The following is a 15,330-nucleotide window of genomic DNA, read 5'->3' as shown; positions in this document are numbered from 1 at the left end:
AGCAACTAGAGTATTTATTAATTTTTACACTGTTCATCCAAAAAGACTCTGAGTATCTTGGACTGATCTAAACTGAGACTCAATCCAGACAAGACGGACGTACTGCTAGTGGGTGGTTCATCTGTCCAGCGAGGTGATGTTTGCCCTGTCCTGGACGGGGTTGCACTCTCTCTAAAGGATCGGGTCCGTAGTTTGGGGGTGCTCTTGGATCCAGAACTGTCACTTGAGGCACAGGTGAACTCAGTGGCAAAGAGCACCTTTTACCAGCTTAGGCTGATATACCAGCTGTGCCCTTATCTGGACAGAGATAGCCTAGCTACAGCGATCCATGCTCTGATAACCTCTAGTTTGGATTACTGCAATGCGTTATACGTGGGGATGCCTTGGAAAATGGTCCGGAAACTTCAACTGGTACAAAACAGGGCAGCCCATTTACTAACAGGGACTGGCCGATGAGACCACATCACGCCGGTCCTTTTCCAGCTTCATTGGCTCCCAGTCCAGGTCCGGGCCTGATTCAAAGTGCTGGTATTGACATTTAAAGCCCTAAATGGCTTGGGGCCAGGCTATCTGAAGGAACGCCTCCTCCCTTTTGTACCTGCCCAGACCCTAAGGCCATCCTCAGGGGTCCTTCTCTGCGAGCCTCTTCCAAAGGAAGCGAGGCAGGTGGCTACCAAGAGGAGGGCCTTCTCTGCTGTGGCTCCCCGGCTGTGGAGTGAGCTTCCTAAGGAGGTTCGCTTGGCACCTACATTATATGCTTTTAGACGCCAGGAGAAGACTTTTTATTCAGCTATTGGGTGGTATAAAAATGTAATAAATAAATAAATAAATTCTCCCAGCATTTTAACAGTCTATAAATAAATTTTAACTTGGTGTTTTAAATTTGTAATTTTGCATTGCTGCTGTTTTTATCTGCTTTAGGTTTTATATTGTATTTTATATTATGGTTTTATCCTGTTGTTTTATACTTTGAATGTTTTTAATTTTTGTGAACCGCCCAGAGAGCTCCGGCTATTGGGCGGTATAGAAATGTAATAAATAAATAAATAAATAAATAAATAATAGTCACAGGTGCGCAGTATTAAAGATCAGAATGGTTGCTCAGAATGTTTCACGCAACTTTGGAATATCCTTCTAGAACTCACACCTTTGAGTACACTGTAAAGTTCTAGTTGCCCTTTCCAGAAAAAGATGTAGGTAGGTGTGTAGCGGTGGGGATACAGGCAGCAGCGCCTCAGGGGTCTAGAAAGAATGAACAAAATTACTCAGGACCCAAATCTCTTACCCAGAGTCTCCCTAGCAGCGGAGGCACGAGGGAGAGTCTTGTTTCACCTCCCATGGGGCTTTAAAGAAGGCGGGCGGCACTTCCCCAAATATTGGGAAAGACAAGCTGTGCTACTTGCCTTTTCCAAAGCCCCACAGGAGGTGAAATCAGATTGGTCTCTTCCACCAAGTCCTCTGTACATCTTGGAGTATTCTATGGGGGGATCACTGGTGACAGCAATGTCTGTGGGTTAAGCCAAAGTTTGGGCACCACCAATTAATAAGACGAATAAAAAGGCTGGATCCTATGAAGGTGTACGTGGTATATCACACACACACACACACACATGAAATTTAATCTATAGTTTCAGACAGTATTTCTAGGTGTCTTACTTTGTACAACATAATAATAAAGTGTAATTACTCAGTCCCTTAATGACGTATTTCAGAGAGGGGGATTCCATTCTTGATGATGATGCTTTTGCATATTTCACTTTGGTAAATTGTAATTTCTGCCTTGGGACGTGTAGAGAGATTTTCCTCTTGTTCTTGTGTTCCTCCCGCTAATACGGAAACTGCAGTAGGAGAGACTAAAAACGCTGAATATCACTTCAACCCCTCTTTCCTCCTCTCCGCTCCGTTTCCAGGCAGCTTTTCTCTTTTATCACAAAGGACAAGCAGACGGAGAGCTTGGTGGAAAAGCTCTGTCAGCGCTTCCGGGCTGCCCGGTGAGTAAGGAATTGCCAGGGAGACGGGTGGGTTTCTGGGAACATCTCTCAATCCCTTCGATTCTGAAACTGAAAATCATGACCTCTGGAATGAGGAACTAGGTGGAAGAGAGTTGGGTGGAAAATGTGTGCCTCCTTCACAGAAGTAAGGCAGTGACGAGTCCTGAAGAGCAAAAGCTAGTTTTCTTGCAGCAGCTGCTGCCAAGAGCGTGCAAATAATGAAGTCTTAACGAAGACTTAAGAGGGCAGAGGGATTTGCAATTTCTGTTAGACTGCAGGGGGAAATTCTATCCAAATTAGCATCTGTTCTCCCAGATTGCTGCATAGTGTCCTGCCTGTAGGGGGACTGGTTATGAATTATTAGGTGAAAGCTTCCTTCCCCCCCAATAGTGTGTCTTTTTTATGTAAAATTGTGAAATTTGCTATCTAGTGGGTAGGGTGGAATATAAATTATATTTTCATAATAGTCAATTGAACTGCTTTGAGGCCAGTAAAAGCTACCTGGCTGAAGGCCTTTCCTTAGATTTTTAAATAGATGCTGCTGCTCTAGTTTTAAGGGGGGAGAGCTAAAGAATTTATCTTATTACAGTGCTAGAAAAGATTTGTGCCTAAATGGCATTATCTGCAAAGTTTTTTTAGGTTATTTGATTGATTGATTGATTGATTGATTGATTCCATTTCTATGCCGCCCAATAGCGAAAGCTTTCTGAGCAGTTCACAAGGTTATGTACTGATCATTTAGGAAAGCGTGATTTGTCTGACTTGAGTGCTGATTTGGAAACAGGGGGTGCAGGCCAGGATGTTACGTAATGCTTCCTTTTGTGAAAGTGAATTAGCAATCCAGCACTGGATAAACCAGGTGTTTAGTAAGCTTTGGTACATTGTACTAGAAAACATTTTCCTTTCTGGTTTTCTGTTTATTTTGAAAAATCAAACTTACCTCACCTCCGCTTCCCATGAAATCCTTATTCTACCAATGATAATTCCTTTTGCACACTCTGTCACTGAAAGTAGCGTGAGATGCCACTGCAGTCAGTGCTTTGTCGTAGGTCCTGGTTTCAGCTGTCTACCTCCTAGTTTTCTTCACATGAAAGCCCCAGTACTGTTTGAGTTGGTCCACCTGGATCTAAACTGTACCACTTCAGTCTGCAAGTGAAGATCACAGGATGAAAGGTGCTCTTCTGCTTAAATTACTGGAGCCAAGAAGTCCAGGTTTCAAAAAAGAAGGCTTTGGCCATTGTGAAAGGAGAGCCAGATTCTGATCAGCGACATAAGCTCAAGGCTTCATAGAATCATAAAATAGCAGAGTTGGAAGGGGCCTACAAGGCCATCAAGTCCAACCCCCTGCTCAATGCAGAAATCCACCCTAAAGCATCCCTGACAGATGGCTGTCCAGCTGCCTTTTGAAGGCCTCTAGTGTGGGAGAGTCCACCACCTCCCTAGGTAACTGATTCCATTGTTGTACTGCTCTAACAGTCAGGAAGTTTTTCCTAATGTCCAGCTGGAATCTGGCTTCCTTTAACTTGAGCCCGTTATTCCGTGTCCTGCACTCTGGGAGGATCGAGAAGAGATCCTGGCCCTCCTCTGTGTGACAACCTTTTAAGTATTTGAAGAGTGCTCTCATGTCTCCCCTCCATCTTCTCTTCTCCAGGCTCAACATGCCCAGTTCTTTCAGTCTCTCTTCATAGGGCTTTGTTTCCAGACCCCTGATCATCCTGGTTGCCCTCCTCTGAACACGCTCCAGTTTGTCTGCATCCTTCTTGAATTGTGGAGCCCAGAACTGGACGCAATACTCTAGATGAGGCCTAACCAGGGCCAAATAGAGAGGAACCAGTACCTCACGTGATTTGGAAGCTATACTTCTATTAATGCAGCCCAGAATAGAATTTGCCTTTCTTGCAGCCATATCACACTGTTGGCTCATATTCAGCTTGTGATCTACAACAATTCCAAGATCTTTCTCGTTTGTAGTATTGCTGAGCCAAGTATCCCCCATCTTGTAACTGTGCATTTGGTTTCTATTTCTTAAATGTAGAACTTGGCAAGCTCTGGAGCTGGAGAGGAAGGGGAATGAATCCCAGTCACAAAGTTCAGTCTGGGGGTGGGGGTGGTTTTGTGCTTGTTGGTGCAAGTGCAGAGCCATAAGAAGCCTCCGCTTACTTCTTGCCAACAGCTCCCAGCTAGCGAGGAGGCAAAGGCTCAGGGCCGCAGCGTGCCTATTACCAACTTGGAGCAGAATCCAGGGTCAGCTTGGAGCTGGAGTTCCCCCCTAATCTCATGCTGCATTTCAGAGGCGTAGCATAAAGCCGAAGGACAAGACTGTGGTGTTCAGCTCCCTGGTGCCAACAGTTTTTTGTTAGCTAGTTAGTTTTGCTTAGCCAGCTAACTTTGCCAGCCCTTGACTTCAACCCCATTATTCATGGGCAGGCGTCTTGCAACGTCCCTCTTTTAGCCCTGGTTCTGTCACGTTCCTCTTTCAGTACTGATAACTTTTTCTTCCTTCTTAAAGTTGATTTAAGAATATCTGCTCCGTTCTTGTAATTTAAGAGGTCAACAGGTCTGTTTCTGATCTTGTACAACCCCAGCTAATTCACAGTTCAATGGCGACATCCTGAGGTTCCCTTGGCCCCTTTTTGGTACACTTTATTGAAGTTGTTTGGGGCTGAGCAGGAGCACAGCTATAATTACACACATTCAGTGTTGATGTTTAGTATTGCAAGCAGCAATAATATGGGTTGAATGAACGGAACTAACATAGACTGAATCCGACTCATCGCATAGAGGAAACACATGAACATTAGTCCTGGGACAACCTGATATGAAATGGAAAAAGTCAAAATTTATAGGCATATCCTTATCCCAACGTCTCTCCATCGTTAATTACTGGTGTGTACGCGAGCAACGTTTTTCCATAAAAGGAGACCTTTCTAGGATTACAGAATCTGTGCCACAGAATACACACAGTGGTTGCGCTCACATTCTGTTCGTAGGCTTCCCAGAGGCACCTAGTTGGCCTCTATGGAAAACAGGGTGCCCCAGCGAGACAGGCCTTAGGTGCATTCAAGCAGGGCTGTTCTAAGGTTGTGAGATCTGCTTATTCTTGCTATGTCACTACTTCTTGAATGAGGTGAACTACTGAGGTCCCTGCAGTGCGCCCTGGGAGCAAGGCTCTTGTATGTATTTTGGATTTAGCTGTAATAGCAGGGCCTAGTCTCTGGGCGTGGTCTGCTTTCACTGAGACTGAAGGCACTTTGGCTTTCCCCTTCTTTGCAGGACAGAGCGGCAGCACCATGATCTGGCTTACTGCCTCACCTTGCTTCCTCTCACAGAACGAGGTCTCTGTAAGATGCAAGACAACTTTGATTGCTTTGCTGACAAGCTCCAGGACACGGCTGTCTACAACTGCTTCCTGGCAACATTGAGCCGGATCCGCAGGGCCGGCACTAAGCCGGAGTTGAAGGTGAGGCTCATTTCTTTTCCCAGGCTAATGTAGGGAGTAGTTGCCGTTTTTTCTGTTTGCAAGGTGGGGGGGGGGGAATCAGAAGTACCTGAGCATGCAATGTTCTTTGATGTATAACTTCTACTCTCTTCTGCATGTGGTGCCATTTATCAGGACATTACTGAAGAATTTGAACAGAAGCTCCGGATGTGCCACCGCAAGGGTCTTGACTCATTCACTGAAGCTCCCAGGGAGTCCAGAAGCCAAGAAGGCAGCAGCAATACACCCGTGCTCCAGCCATCAAAGAAAGCAGCAGCAAGTATGTCCAAAGTTTAAGTTTGCACTGAAACTTCCTTATCTTCGTAGCTTGAAAACTCACGTTTGATTGCTAAACTAAGCTGCCCAAATTTTCACCTTGACTGTTTTCCCCCTAACTTTGAATAATTCCTAAACTATTGAGGGGCTAGGTGGAACGCAGCCCAGGGTCACTGTTGAACAATAGCTGTAACGGCACAAGAAGAACGAATTGTGCATAGTAAGCAAGATGTTTTGCAGTCGGTGAAAGCATTATTGAACATACCCTGTCTCCCCTCATTCCTTGACTTTGCAGGCTTATAGAAAAACATACCACTGCCCGGTTTTCCTTTCGCACGGTAGCTCAACCTATAAACCCAACGTTGGGAAATCTCAGGATTCCTGAAATACCTTACAAAGATTTGGCAATAGAATGTGACACACAGATTTCTGCGTGCTTAATAGTGTTTAACTCCAGAACTATACCTCTCAGAATGGTTATGGATCAGCACACTTGGGACTGGTTTGGATAACACACTACTTTGCAATAATCCCTTGTATAAATGCACTTGAGTAAAACTTTAGGACAGGCTAGAAAGGCACCTGTGATTTTGCCCTAAAAAGCCCAGGAATAGGAGCTGGGGGGAAATGTCCGGCTTTATGAAGGGTGCGGTACCCTCGGTTGCACGTTCAGTCTGTTTCCCACAGCTTCTTCAACCTTCCACAGGCTCACGGCGGAGACCTCTACGTGCAGCTAACAGAGATATTGAGTCTTCCTTCATCACTCCTGAGCCCCGTATTTCTAGACCCCGCAGAAAGACTTCAAAACCTAAAGTTGCTGTTTCCTTCTCTAGTGATGAGGAGAACAGCACAGAGGAAGGTGAGAATATATGTTGTGCACTTGTCTGAAAACTGGGCTGGTTGAAGTGTACTTGGAAGGGTCTTATTCTGCATGTTTCAGGGAGACATTTGACTTAGCGTGCTTGCTTGCTTCCTTCATCAGCTCTATATTTTGTTAGCCATCGTAGCAGTGTTTTTCCTGTTAAGAGCAGGCTATGCGTTAATATAATTAATAAATAGGACATGGTGATGGTTGCTGTTGCTGGCCATTGCTATGACTTTTTAAAATCCCCTCTTCCTCCAAAGACATCTGATGCTTCTTTTCTCTTTCAGAACTCTCTGCTGAGCTGAGGGAGGAGGAGACACCTAGCAAAACAACTCCCATTTCCCGTGCATCATCTCGCCGGTGATAATAATTGCCTTTTTGTAGACTGTCGTGGTTAATGGGAAATAAAGGTCACTGGGTTCCTGAAGTGCTGCATCTCCTGGTTTTGTATATGATATTGTGATGTCCGGAGGGTGTTTGCTGGGTCTTGGAGGCCTTGCATCACAACAGGAAAATTGCACAGCCTCTCTGTTCATGTGTTTTAGGCTGAAAGTGTTGGTGGGTATTGGCACGTAGGTAGTGTAAATAGAGCACAGGACCTCAGTAAATGGGTGTCATTCCCTGATTAGGACTATTTGATCCTGGTTTGTTAAAAAGGCCCCTGAAAACCCACCAGTGTCCCCTTTTATGACAAAGTGTTTTAAGGAGGAGAACGCTGCTGTTAGAGGCAGGGGGGTTACAGCTTTGTTTATATCTTGAGAAGACTCAAAGTGATCATAGCTGAGGGCCGGCTGCTGTCTGGCTTCTCTGCCACCTGCGTCCGCCACCACTCTGCCCATCTCCAAGCAAACAGTAGTGAGGCCTTGACTGGGAAGAAGCACCAGCCTACACTTGATCTGCCGCCCCAGAGCTATAATCGAATGTGAGGTGAATCATGGCTGCTGAAATGAGGACTGAGGGTTTGTGGCTTCCAGGGTCGCTGGCATTAAACGACCTTCCTCTTGCTGAACAGGGGTGGCAAAGGGAGGGGGAAGGACAGCAGCACTCATTGTCCCAGTGTTGTTGAAAGTGTCTAGGGGAAGAAGGCTCAGCCCCAGACTGGCTTCCACCTGCAGCAGGACTTGGCCCGGGTGACTGTGCCCACAGCTCCCTTCTCTCCTGGCTTTAAAGATGGGGGAACCGTTCCCTAAATGCCCTCCAGAGATGCTTACAGGGCGTGTCTCCATTGTCTGGTTCTGTTGACGTCCACCTCTGGGCTTCAGTGCCTGTTAACTGATTCCAATGTTTATGCTAATCCTTCTGTGCCCCACCCACAATTAAACTTCAGCTGCCAGAGGCTGCACTGCTCATGAACCGGACAGGCGTGCAGCTTCACCTCTGGCAGGTGGGACTCCGTAGAACCCACTGCTATAGAAGTGATCCAGGCCGTCCTCACGGAGAGGCCCTTCCAGCTCGTGGAGATGGTCTTGGGCTCTGGTATCTCCCACCCTGCTACAGGGAGTATCTTTGCCCTCGCGTCTGCTGGCTTTCAGTTACTGAAACTGAAGGGTGGGTGGGTTTTTAATTCTTCCAGGAGTTACATACAGTGGAAGTGGCAAAGGCGACAAACCTTCTACAGCCTGAGGATCAAATTCCATTCCAGGGAAGCTCTTGGGGCTGTATTCCAGTGGTGGGTGGGTCACAGGTGTGAGGGAAGGCTGGGGTCCACCCAACCTCCCTGCAAAGTAGGCTCTGGACCAATTGCCCAGTAACCCAGATCCCCACCTCCCTAACCCCGTTCCAAGACGGTATTAGCCAGCCCTTCGGAGAATAACCACACACACACCACAGACTGAGGACTGAAGCAGTTCTGTTTACACACACTCAGGCCTTAGCTAGACCTAAGGTTTATCCCGGGATCATCCCGGGGTTGTCCCTGCCTGCTCCCAGGATCCCCTGTGTGTCATTTACGAACAGGGATGACCCCGGGACGATCCCAGGATAACATACAATATGTTTGTTACATACAACATACAATATGTTTATTGCTCAATCCACAGATCATTGCAACACATACAAACTTGACATTTTGCTATACTATATATGATAAAAATTACATATGGTTAAAATTACGTAACATGCATTACTGAAAGGATAGTAAGATGGGAGCACAGCGGACATACAGAAACCTTTAATTGCTTCTCAGTGACATTTCATTTATATCTCTGAATCTTTATAACACACACCAATAGTATCTAAAAACTTTGCTCTACATCTATTAGCTTTTACTGCAAATAGTGCAACCCTTTGTATCACATATGGGTTGGTTGAATGTAATAAATAACTCAGTTTTTCCTTAGCACCCCAGTATTTCACTTTCTTTAAAAGGGTTCCAAGTAACTTTTCCTTATATCTATATATAAGGGGCAGTCAAATACATAGTGTCCTCTGGAACTGGCTCTCCACAAACACATGACCTGTCTTCTACTGGTATGCCGTGGTCTAGCTAAAGCCTAAATCTAACACGTTCAGAAGCGCAAGCAAGGAATGCAAAGGGAAGGAGAGGAGAGGAATGAGGAGAGGTTTGAGGTAGGATTTAGCAGCAATTGAACACCAACCAACCACTTAAAACATTAGCCCACCGTAAATCATGCCACAAAGGCGACAAGTCCTCCCTGGAGAGTCCAGACACTTGAAAAGTGTTTAGCTTAACAAGCTGTTTTTTCAGAGCTGGACCTTGAGAGCTGTTCTCCAAAACTCCCTCCCTCCCTCCCCATTAGGAGGCCTGGACAAGCCTGAGCGAGACCGTGGCCATCTTGGGCCCGTCTTCACAACAGGCTTGAGTGGGTGGGGCTGAAAAAGGGCCCCATCCATTCCATCGTTAGCAATGCAATCTGGTCTATTCAGAAGTAAGCATGAGCAACGTATCGACTCACAAGTAAGCAGGACAAGGCTCAGAAAGAAGCAAGACTGCATAATTCAACAGCTTCCCTTTTCCCCTGTAGGGAAAAGCTCTGCTCAATAGCTGATCAAAGATTCGAGCTTTCCCCTCTGGCCAAGGGGGCAGGCCTGGGTGGGGAGCCCCACAGACCTTATCAGGTGTCAGTGGTCTCCCACCAATCCCTGAGCCTTTCTGTTCTAGCCCACAGCGCCCCCTTAGCCCTGCTCCTTCCCGGGGGCAGTTACACTTGGAAAAACGAAACTACTCCTGAGCTCAATGAGAGCCTTTTCCCAATCTATTGCTGTGGTGGCAGTGGGGAAATCTTTGTGGACGTTGCTACCAAGAAGGCAGGCTAATCCTCACATCCCCTTGCACTGTGATCTCAACCGTTGCCTACCCGTCACAATTAGACATGGGTGGGGGTGGGAAACACCCACCCACCCTTGCCATGCAAGGCTAAAGAGAAAAGTCCCACGACGTAGAAAAATCTCAAAAACTATTACAAGCAACTTCGGCTTTTGATGCTCCTTCCTGATGCTGGTCTCCCCTGACCCAAAGACATACCTCATTTTTATAAGACATTTTTACCCGTTAACATAACTATACATCAGAGAGTTGAGCTGATGATCAGGGCTACAGTTGAGTCTTTGAATGATCTGCCCTGGGGTGCTAGAAAACAGGCTACTCTGGATTTGATTAAAGAACATGGCAATAATCATAAATACCAGTTGTCTATAGAGTTCAGTATTCTGTCGGAGGAGGATTTTCTGAGTATGTCCTTTCCCATTTGATCCTAAGGAGCTGGAACTCTAAAGTATAACATGGCCACAGCAATTATGACTAAAGCTTTTTGCCACATTTACCCACCCCTTCCAGCTTCTGTGTTGTGTAATATTTTCGAAGGATGAACCTTGGTTACTGTCTACATGTCTTTCCGGCTTTTACCTACTTCTCTTGCCTTGGTGTCTTTTTTTAAAATAAGTGGGGGACGGGAAACCCTGCCACAGAAGCTTTTTTGCCTAATGGCATTGATCCATCTCCTGTTCACTTCTGCCTTCTGCACACTTTTGAGGTGAGGCAACCTGGAATCGTACACAAGACTTTGTAAATATGGGTGTTAGAGCAGTACGACAATGGATCCAGTTACCTAGGGAGGTGGTGGGCTCTCCCACACTAGAGGCCTTCAAGAGGCAGCTGGACAAGCATCTGTCAGGGATGCTTTAGGGTGGATTCCTGCATTGAGCAGGGGGTTGGATTCGATGGCCTTGTAGGCCCCTTCCAACTCTACTATTCTATGATTCAATGGGTGCACCATGAAGTCTTAGACTCCAGGCAGGTATATATCGGAGGAGGCAATCCTTAAATAACCTGGCCAGAGACTATTTAGGACAATAGTGGGTAATGTAAGGAGGTCTGGGGGCAAATTTTGCCCCCTGATACACACAAGGGCCAAACTGTGGGGCTCCAGCAGGGGGAAATCAGTTTGATGCTGAATTTAGGGAGGAGGAGGAACCACCCATATTTTTTGCTGCTGGCAGTGTGAAGGGGATAGCAGGGGGCACATATGGGCATGCGTTGCCTGCCCTTGGTTTAGGGTTTTAAAGGTTAATACCACACTTTAAATTGGGCTTGGGAAAGAATGGAAGCGAGTACAAATCATGACGTGCTGGCATAATAGCCTCATGTTCAATATCATTACTACTTGTTAATTGGGTAGAATACTGCCTGCATTTGTATATCTCCACAAGGAAAAAGGATTTTAACTAAATTTTTAGCATTCATCAAAGGGGCCAGAAATATCCCTGCAAAGGCTGGTCTCATCACTGCTATTGCTGTGGCCTTACCTTGCCACTTCCTTATATTATGGCAGGTAATGAGCTTTTACAGTGGATTTACCCTTCTAATATAGACATCTGTCAGCAGTCTTGACACTCTCGATCTTGGTCAGCAGGATCTCCGAATCCATCACTCCCGGACACTGGCCAGGGCCAACGCTACCATTGGGCCAACTAGGCAGCCGCCTAGGGCGCAGACCTCAGAGGGGTGCACTACTGCCCTTTAAGGGTCACAGCTTTACACAAATAAGCTGTTTTAAGGAAAATCAATAAAATCATAGAATAACAGAGTTGGAAGGGGCCTACAAGGCCACTGAGTCCAACCCCCTGCTCAGTGCAGGAATCCACCCTAAAGTGGATCCACCCTAATAGTTCAGAAACTCTTCGTTAACAGCTAAATTGAAGCTGGCATTTTTTGGTGTGTGTGTGTGTGCGTGTGCAAGTAGCTCGCCTTGCCTAGGGCACAAAATAGTCTGACACCGGCCCTGCCACTGGCAAATGCTCCTTTCTCAGCTCTTTTGGAGAAAAGTGGCACTTCACAACAAATGCAATGCCTGCCTTTCCCAGAATCAGATTCTGAAACTCTGGGCCACCCGTTGTACTCCTTTTGGCTTGTAGAAAGGTAAGTTAAAAGGGGTTTCAGGGAGAAGCCTCCTAAAACACCATAACACCTCATTTTACTTCAACAGCCTCCATCCCCTACCATTTGACTCTACATTTTTGGCCAAGAGTGGTAGGAAAACAAATATATAGAAAGGGTCTACTAGACATATAGGGCATGTGGCTGGCCCCCGGTTATGGAGCAATGTGCCACTGGAGATTCGACAGGCTCCCACTCTCAATTGCTTCAAACGCCTTTGTAAGGCGTTTTTATTTTCACAAGAGTCTGGGGAGGGGGTGGTTTAAATTGGGGTTGAGGGCTTTTAATGGTTTGAGGGTGAGGGTTTTAATGGCATTGTCTTAATGTGGGTTGAGGGTTTTAATGGAATTGTTTTATGTGTTATTGTAAAGTGCCTCGATGCCAGAAATGGTGAGGCGGCGCTATAAAAATGCTTTAAATAATAAATAAATAAATAAATAAATAAATAACATTCACCCACATTTTCCAAAAGTAGTGTAAATTCAACCATGGCATAAATAGGGGTGAATCTGAAATTAACTTCCTTGCACAGTTATATGGTGATAGAGAAGCGTATTTAAGGTAAAAGATTCACAAGCACTACAATGTTTTTAAAAGATGGGGAAGATTGTGTCATTAAAAAATCATAGCAAATATCTCGCATGCCAATTTTAAGATGGATTTAGCTAGGCAGGTTTCTCAAGTCTTGTTTGCAGGAAAACGTAGCTCAAATTCTATCACATTCTAAAGAGAGAGAAACAGGCACCTTTCTTGGACCAAAAGAGTCCCGAAATTTCCTAGCTATGGGGAAATCCTAAACTACCCCTTGGCTGAAATCGTTTAAGATCTCCCCAGGAGATCTTTCTCTCAAAAGAACCATGACAATTTGCACCTAGTATTAGCCAAAACCAGTTTCACTGGAAGAAGGGGTAAAGATCCCTGGGAGAAAATTGTATTCCTTGAGATGAGAAGCCTTAAGCGATTACAGGAAGGAGGCAAAACTTCTCAGCCATTACAAAAGTAATTATCACCATTCAGCTGAGCAGAAAACAAAGGGAAGGAGTGTGGGGGAAGGGCACTGAGGAAGGGAAGGGGGCCGGTATGCCTGGCTTTGTCACATATGCCTGTGTGCATCTTTTGGCAGGAAAAGGGGGGGGGACAGGGTTTGGGGCCTTCCAAGCTGGACTTGGTTGACCAAATGTAAAGCACCCCTTCGGTTCTCTCCATGGCTTTACTTTTCCTTGGTGTCATAGAATCATAGAATAGCAGAGTTGGAAGGGGCCTACAAGGCCATCGAGTCCAACCCCCTGCTCAATGCAGGAATCCACCCTAAAGCATCCCTGACAGGTGGTTGTCCAGCTGCCTCTTGAAGGCCTCTAGTGTGGGAGAGCCCACAACCTCCCTAGGTAACGGGTTCCATTGTCGTACTGCTCTAACAGTCAGGAAGTTTTTCCTGATGTCCAGCTGGAATTTGGCTTCCTTTGAGCCCGTTATTCCATGTCCTGCACTCTGGGAAGATCAAGAAGAGATCCTGACCCTCTGTGGGACAACCTTTTATGTATTTGAAGAGTGCTATCATGTCTCCCCTCAATCTTCTCTTCTCCAGGCTAAACATGCCCAGTTGTTTCAGTCTCTCTTCATAGGGCTTTGTTTCCAGACCCCTGATCATCCTGGTTGCCCTCCTCTGAACACGCTCCAGTTTGTCTGCGTCCTTCTTGAATTGTGGAGCCCAGAACTGGACGCAATGCTCTAGATGAGGCCTAACCATGGCCGAATAGAGAGGAACCAGTACCTCACGTGATTTGGAAGCTATACTTCTATTAATGCAGCCCAAAATAGCATTGGCCTTTCTTGCAGCCCTATCGCACTGTTGGCTCATATTCAGCTTGTGATCTACAATTCCAAGATCCTTCTCGTTTGTAGTATTGCTGAGCCAAGTATCCCCCATCTTGTAACTGTGCATTTGGTTTCTATTTCCTAGATGTAGAACTTAATTTAATCCCTATTAAATTTCATCCTGTTGTTTTCAGCCCAGCATTCCAGCCTATCAAGATCACTTTGAAGTTTGTTTGTCTTCCAGGGTATTAGCTATCCCACCCAATTTTGTGTCATCTGCAAATTTGACAAGCGTTCCCTGCACCTCCTTGTGTCCAAGCTGTGTGTGTTGGCTTAATCACTTTCCAGGTTTAAGTATCTTCTTCCGCTCGCAGCAAAATGCAGAAATTTGGGCTGTTGTATCACTTAGCTCAATCAAGCCCAGTGTCCTACTATGCATCAAAATATTCAGGGCTGTGCAAGATCAGAATATATTATGCGAAGTAAAATGCTTAATTCTCATAACTCTACCTTTGTAGAATCCAAATCTAGTGTACAGAGCCTAACATCTTAGCAGGCAGCAGAAGGGAAGCATTGTGGTAGAATTGGGAAAATATATTAACAGGGAGCGTGAATTGCATACTAACAGGAAATCCTGACCGCAATGACAACCTGATTCCCTCTTGAAAGATAGCCGCTGGGTCCTAGTAACCATTGAACCCACAGCAGTTTGCAGTATCTTTTGGATTCTGCTGCTCACTATAAAATAATCACAAGAGCCTAGCCTTTTCTGCCATAGATTCCCTCCCCTGAGAGCTTTTTAAGTTTAAGGTTGCCACACTGGTACCATATTGCATTCTTAGTCATACGAGCAGGCGGCAAAGAAACTGGCACTCCTCCTAGAGAGGAAAACTCTCACAGACTTCTGTCTCTCTCTTGTTTGGACAACCATTGAATCATAGAATAGCAGAGTTGGGAGAGGTCTACAAGGCCATCGAGTCCAACCCCCTGCTCAGTGCAGGAATCCACCTTAAAGCATCCCTGACAGGTGGTTGTCCAGCTGCCTCTTGAAGGGCTGGACATCTGGAAAAACGTCCTTACTGTTAGACCAGTCCATAAAACTAGCAAAGTATTAACACAGCACACCAAACCAATCTGATCAATAATAAAACTTGGCAGAGTTGTTTACCCAGATAAACAGAGAAAAAGTGCAACCACCACACATGCCCTGGCCCAAGGTGATGTAAACCTACTTATTTTCTTCAATGTAAAGCAGACATACCCTCTTAACTTTTTTTTTTATTTATAAACATACATAAAACATTATGAGGTTACTCTGTGTTCCCCCCTCCCATATGTAAATCTTAGAAAAACAGGGTAACCCCATGCATAAGGGATTTTATTCTTCATTAATGTTTCAGTTATTGGTTTAATACTGCGTCTCCAATTTAGTGTGTGTTGAGAGAGATCATTATAAATTTGCACTGCTTTGCCTTTGTACTGCAACTGGGCCATAGATCTCAATTCTTTC

The 15,330-nt window shown here is 45.5% G+C and overlaps 1 protein-coding gene across 1 annotated transcript in view; it reads left to right on the top strand.

Annotated features, from left to right (window-relative positions):
• The window catches only part of NCAPD2 (non-SMC condensin I complex subunit D2), a 35,472-nt gene extending 28,435 nt beyond the window's left edge, over positions 1-7,037 (top strand). The window contains exons 27-31 of the mRNA XM_063128427.1: positions 1,911-1,991; positions 5,265-5,451; positions 5,605-5,749; positions 6,452-6,604; positions 6,898-7,037. Coding sequence (XP_062984497.1) covers positions 1,911-1,991; positions 5,265-5,451; positions 5,605-5,749; positions 6,452-6,604; positions 6,898-6,974 — 643 coding nt within the window. The 3' untranslated portion in view covers positions 6,975-7,037. The remainder of the gene's footprint in view (positions 1-1,910; positions 1,992-5,264; positions 5,452-5,604; positions 5,750-6,451; positions 6,605-6,897) is intronic.
• Positions 7,038-15,330: the final 8,293 nt, after the last annotated feature.

The sequence above is a fragment of the Elgaria multicarinata genome, chromosome 6, assembly GCF_023053635.1.
Source record: "Elgaria multicarinata webbii isolate HBS135686 ecotype San Diego chromosome 6, rElgMul1.1.pri, whole genome shotgun sequence".
NCBI lineage: Eukaryota > Metazoa > Chordata > Lepidosauria > Squamata > Anguidae > Elgaria > Elgaria multicarinata.
This window is presented reverse-complemented; position numbering and strand designations above follow the sequence as displayed.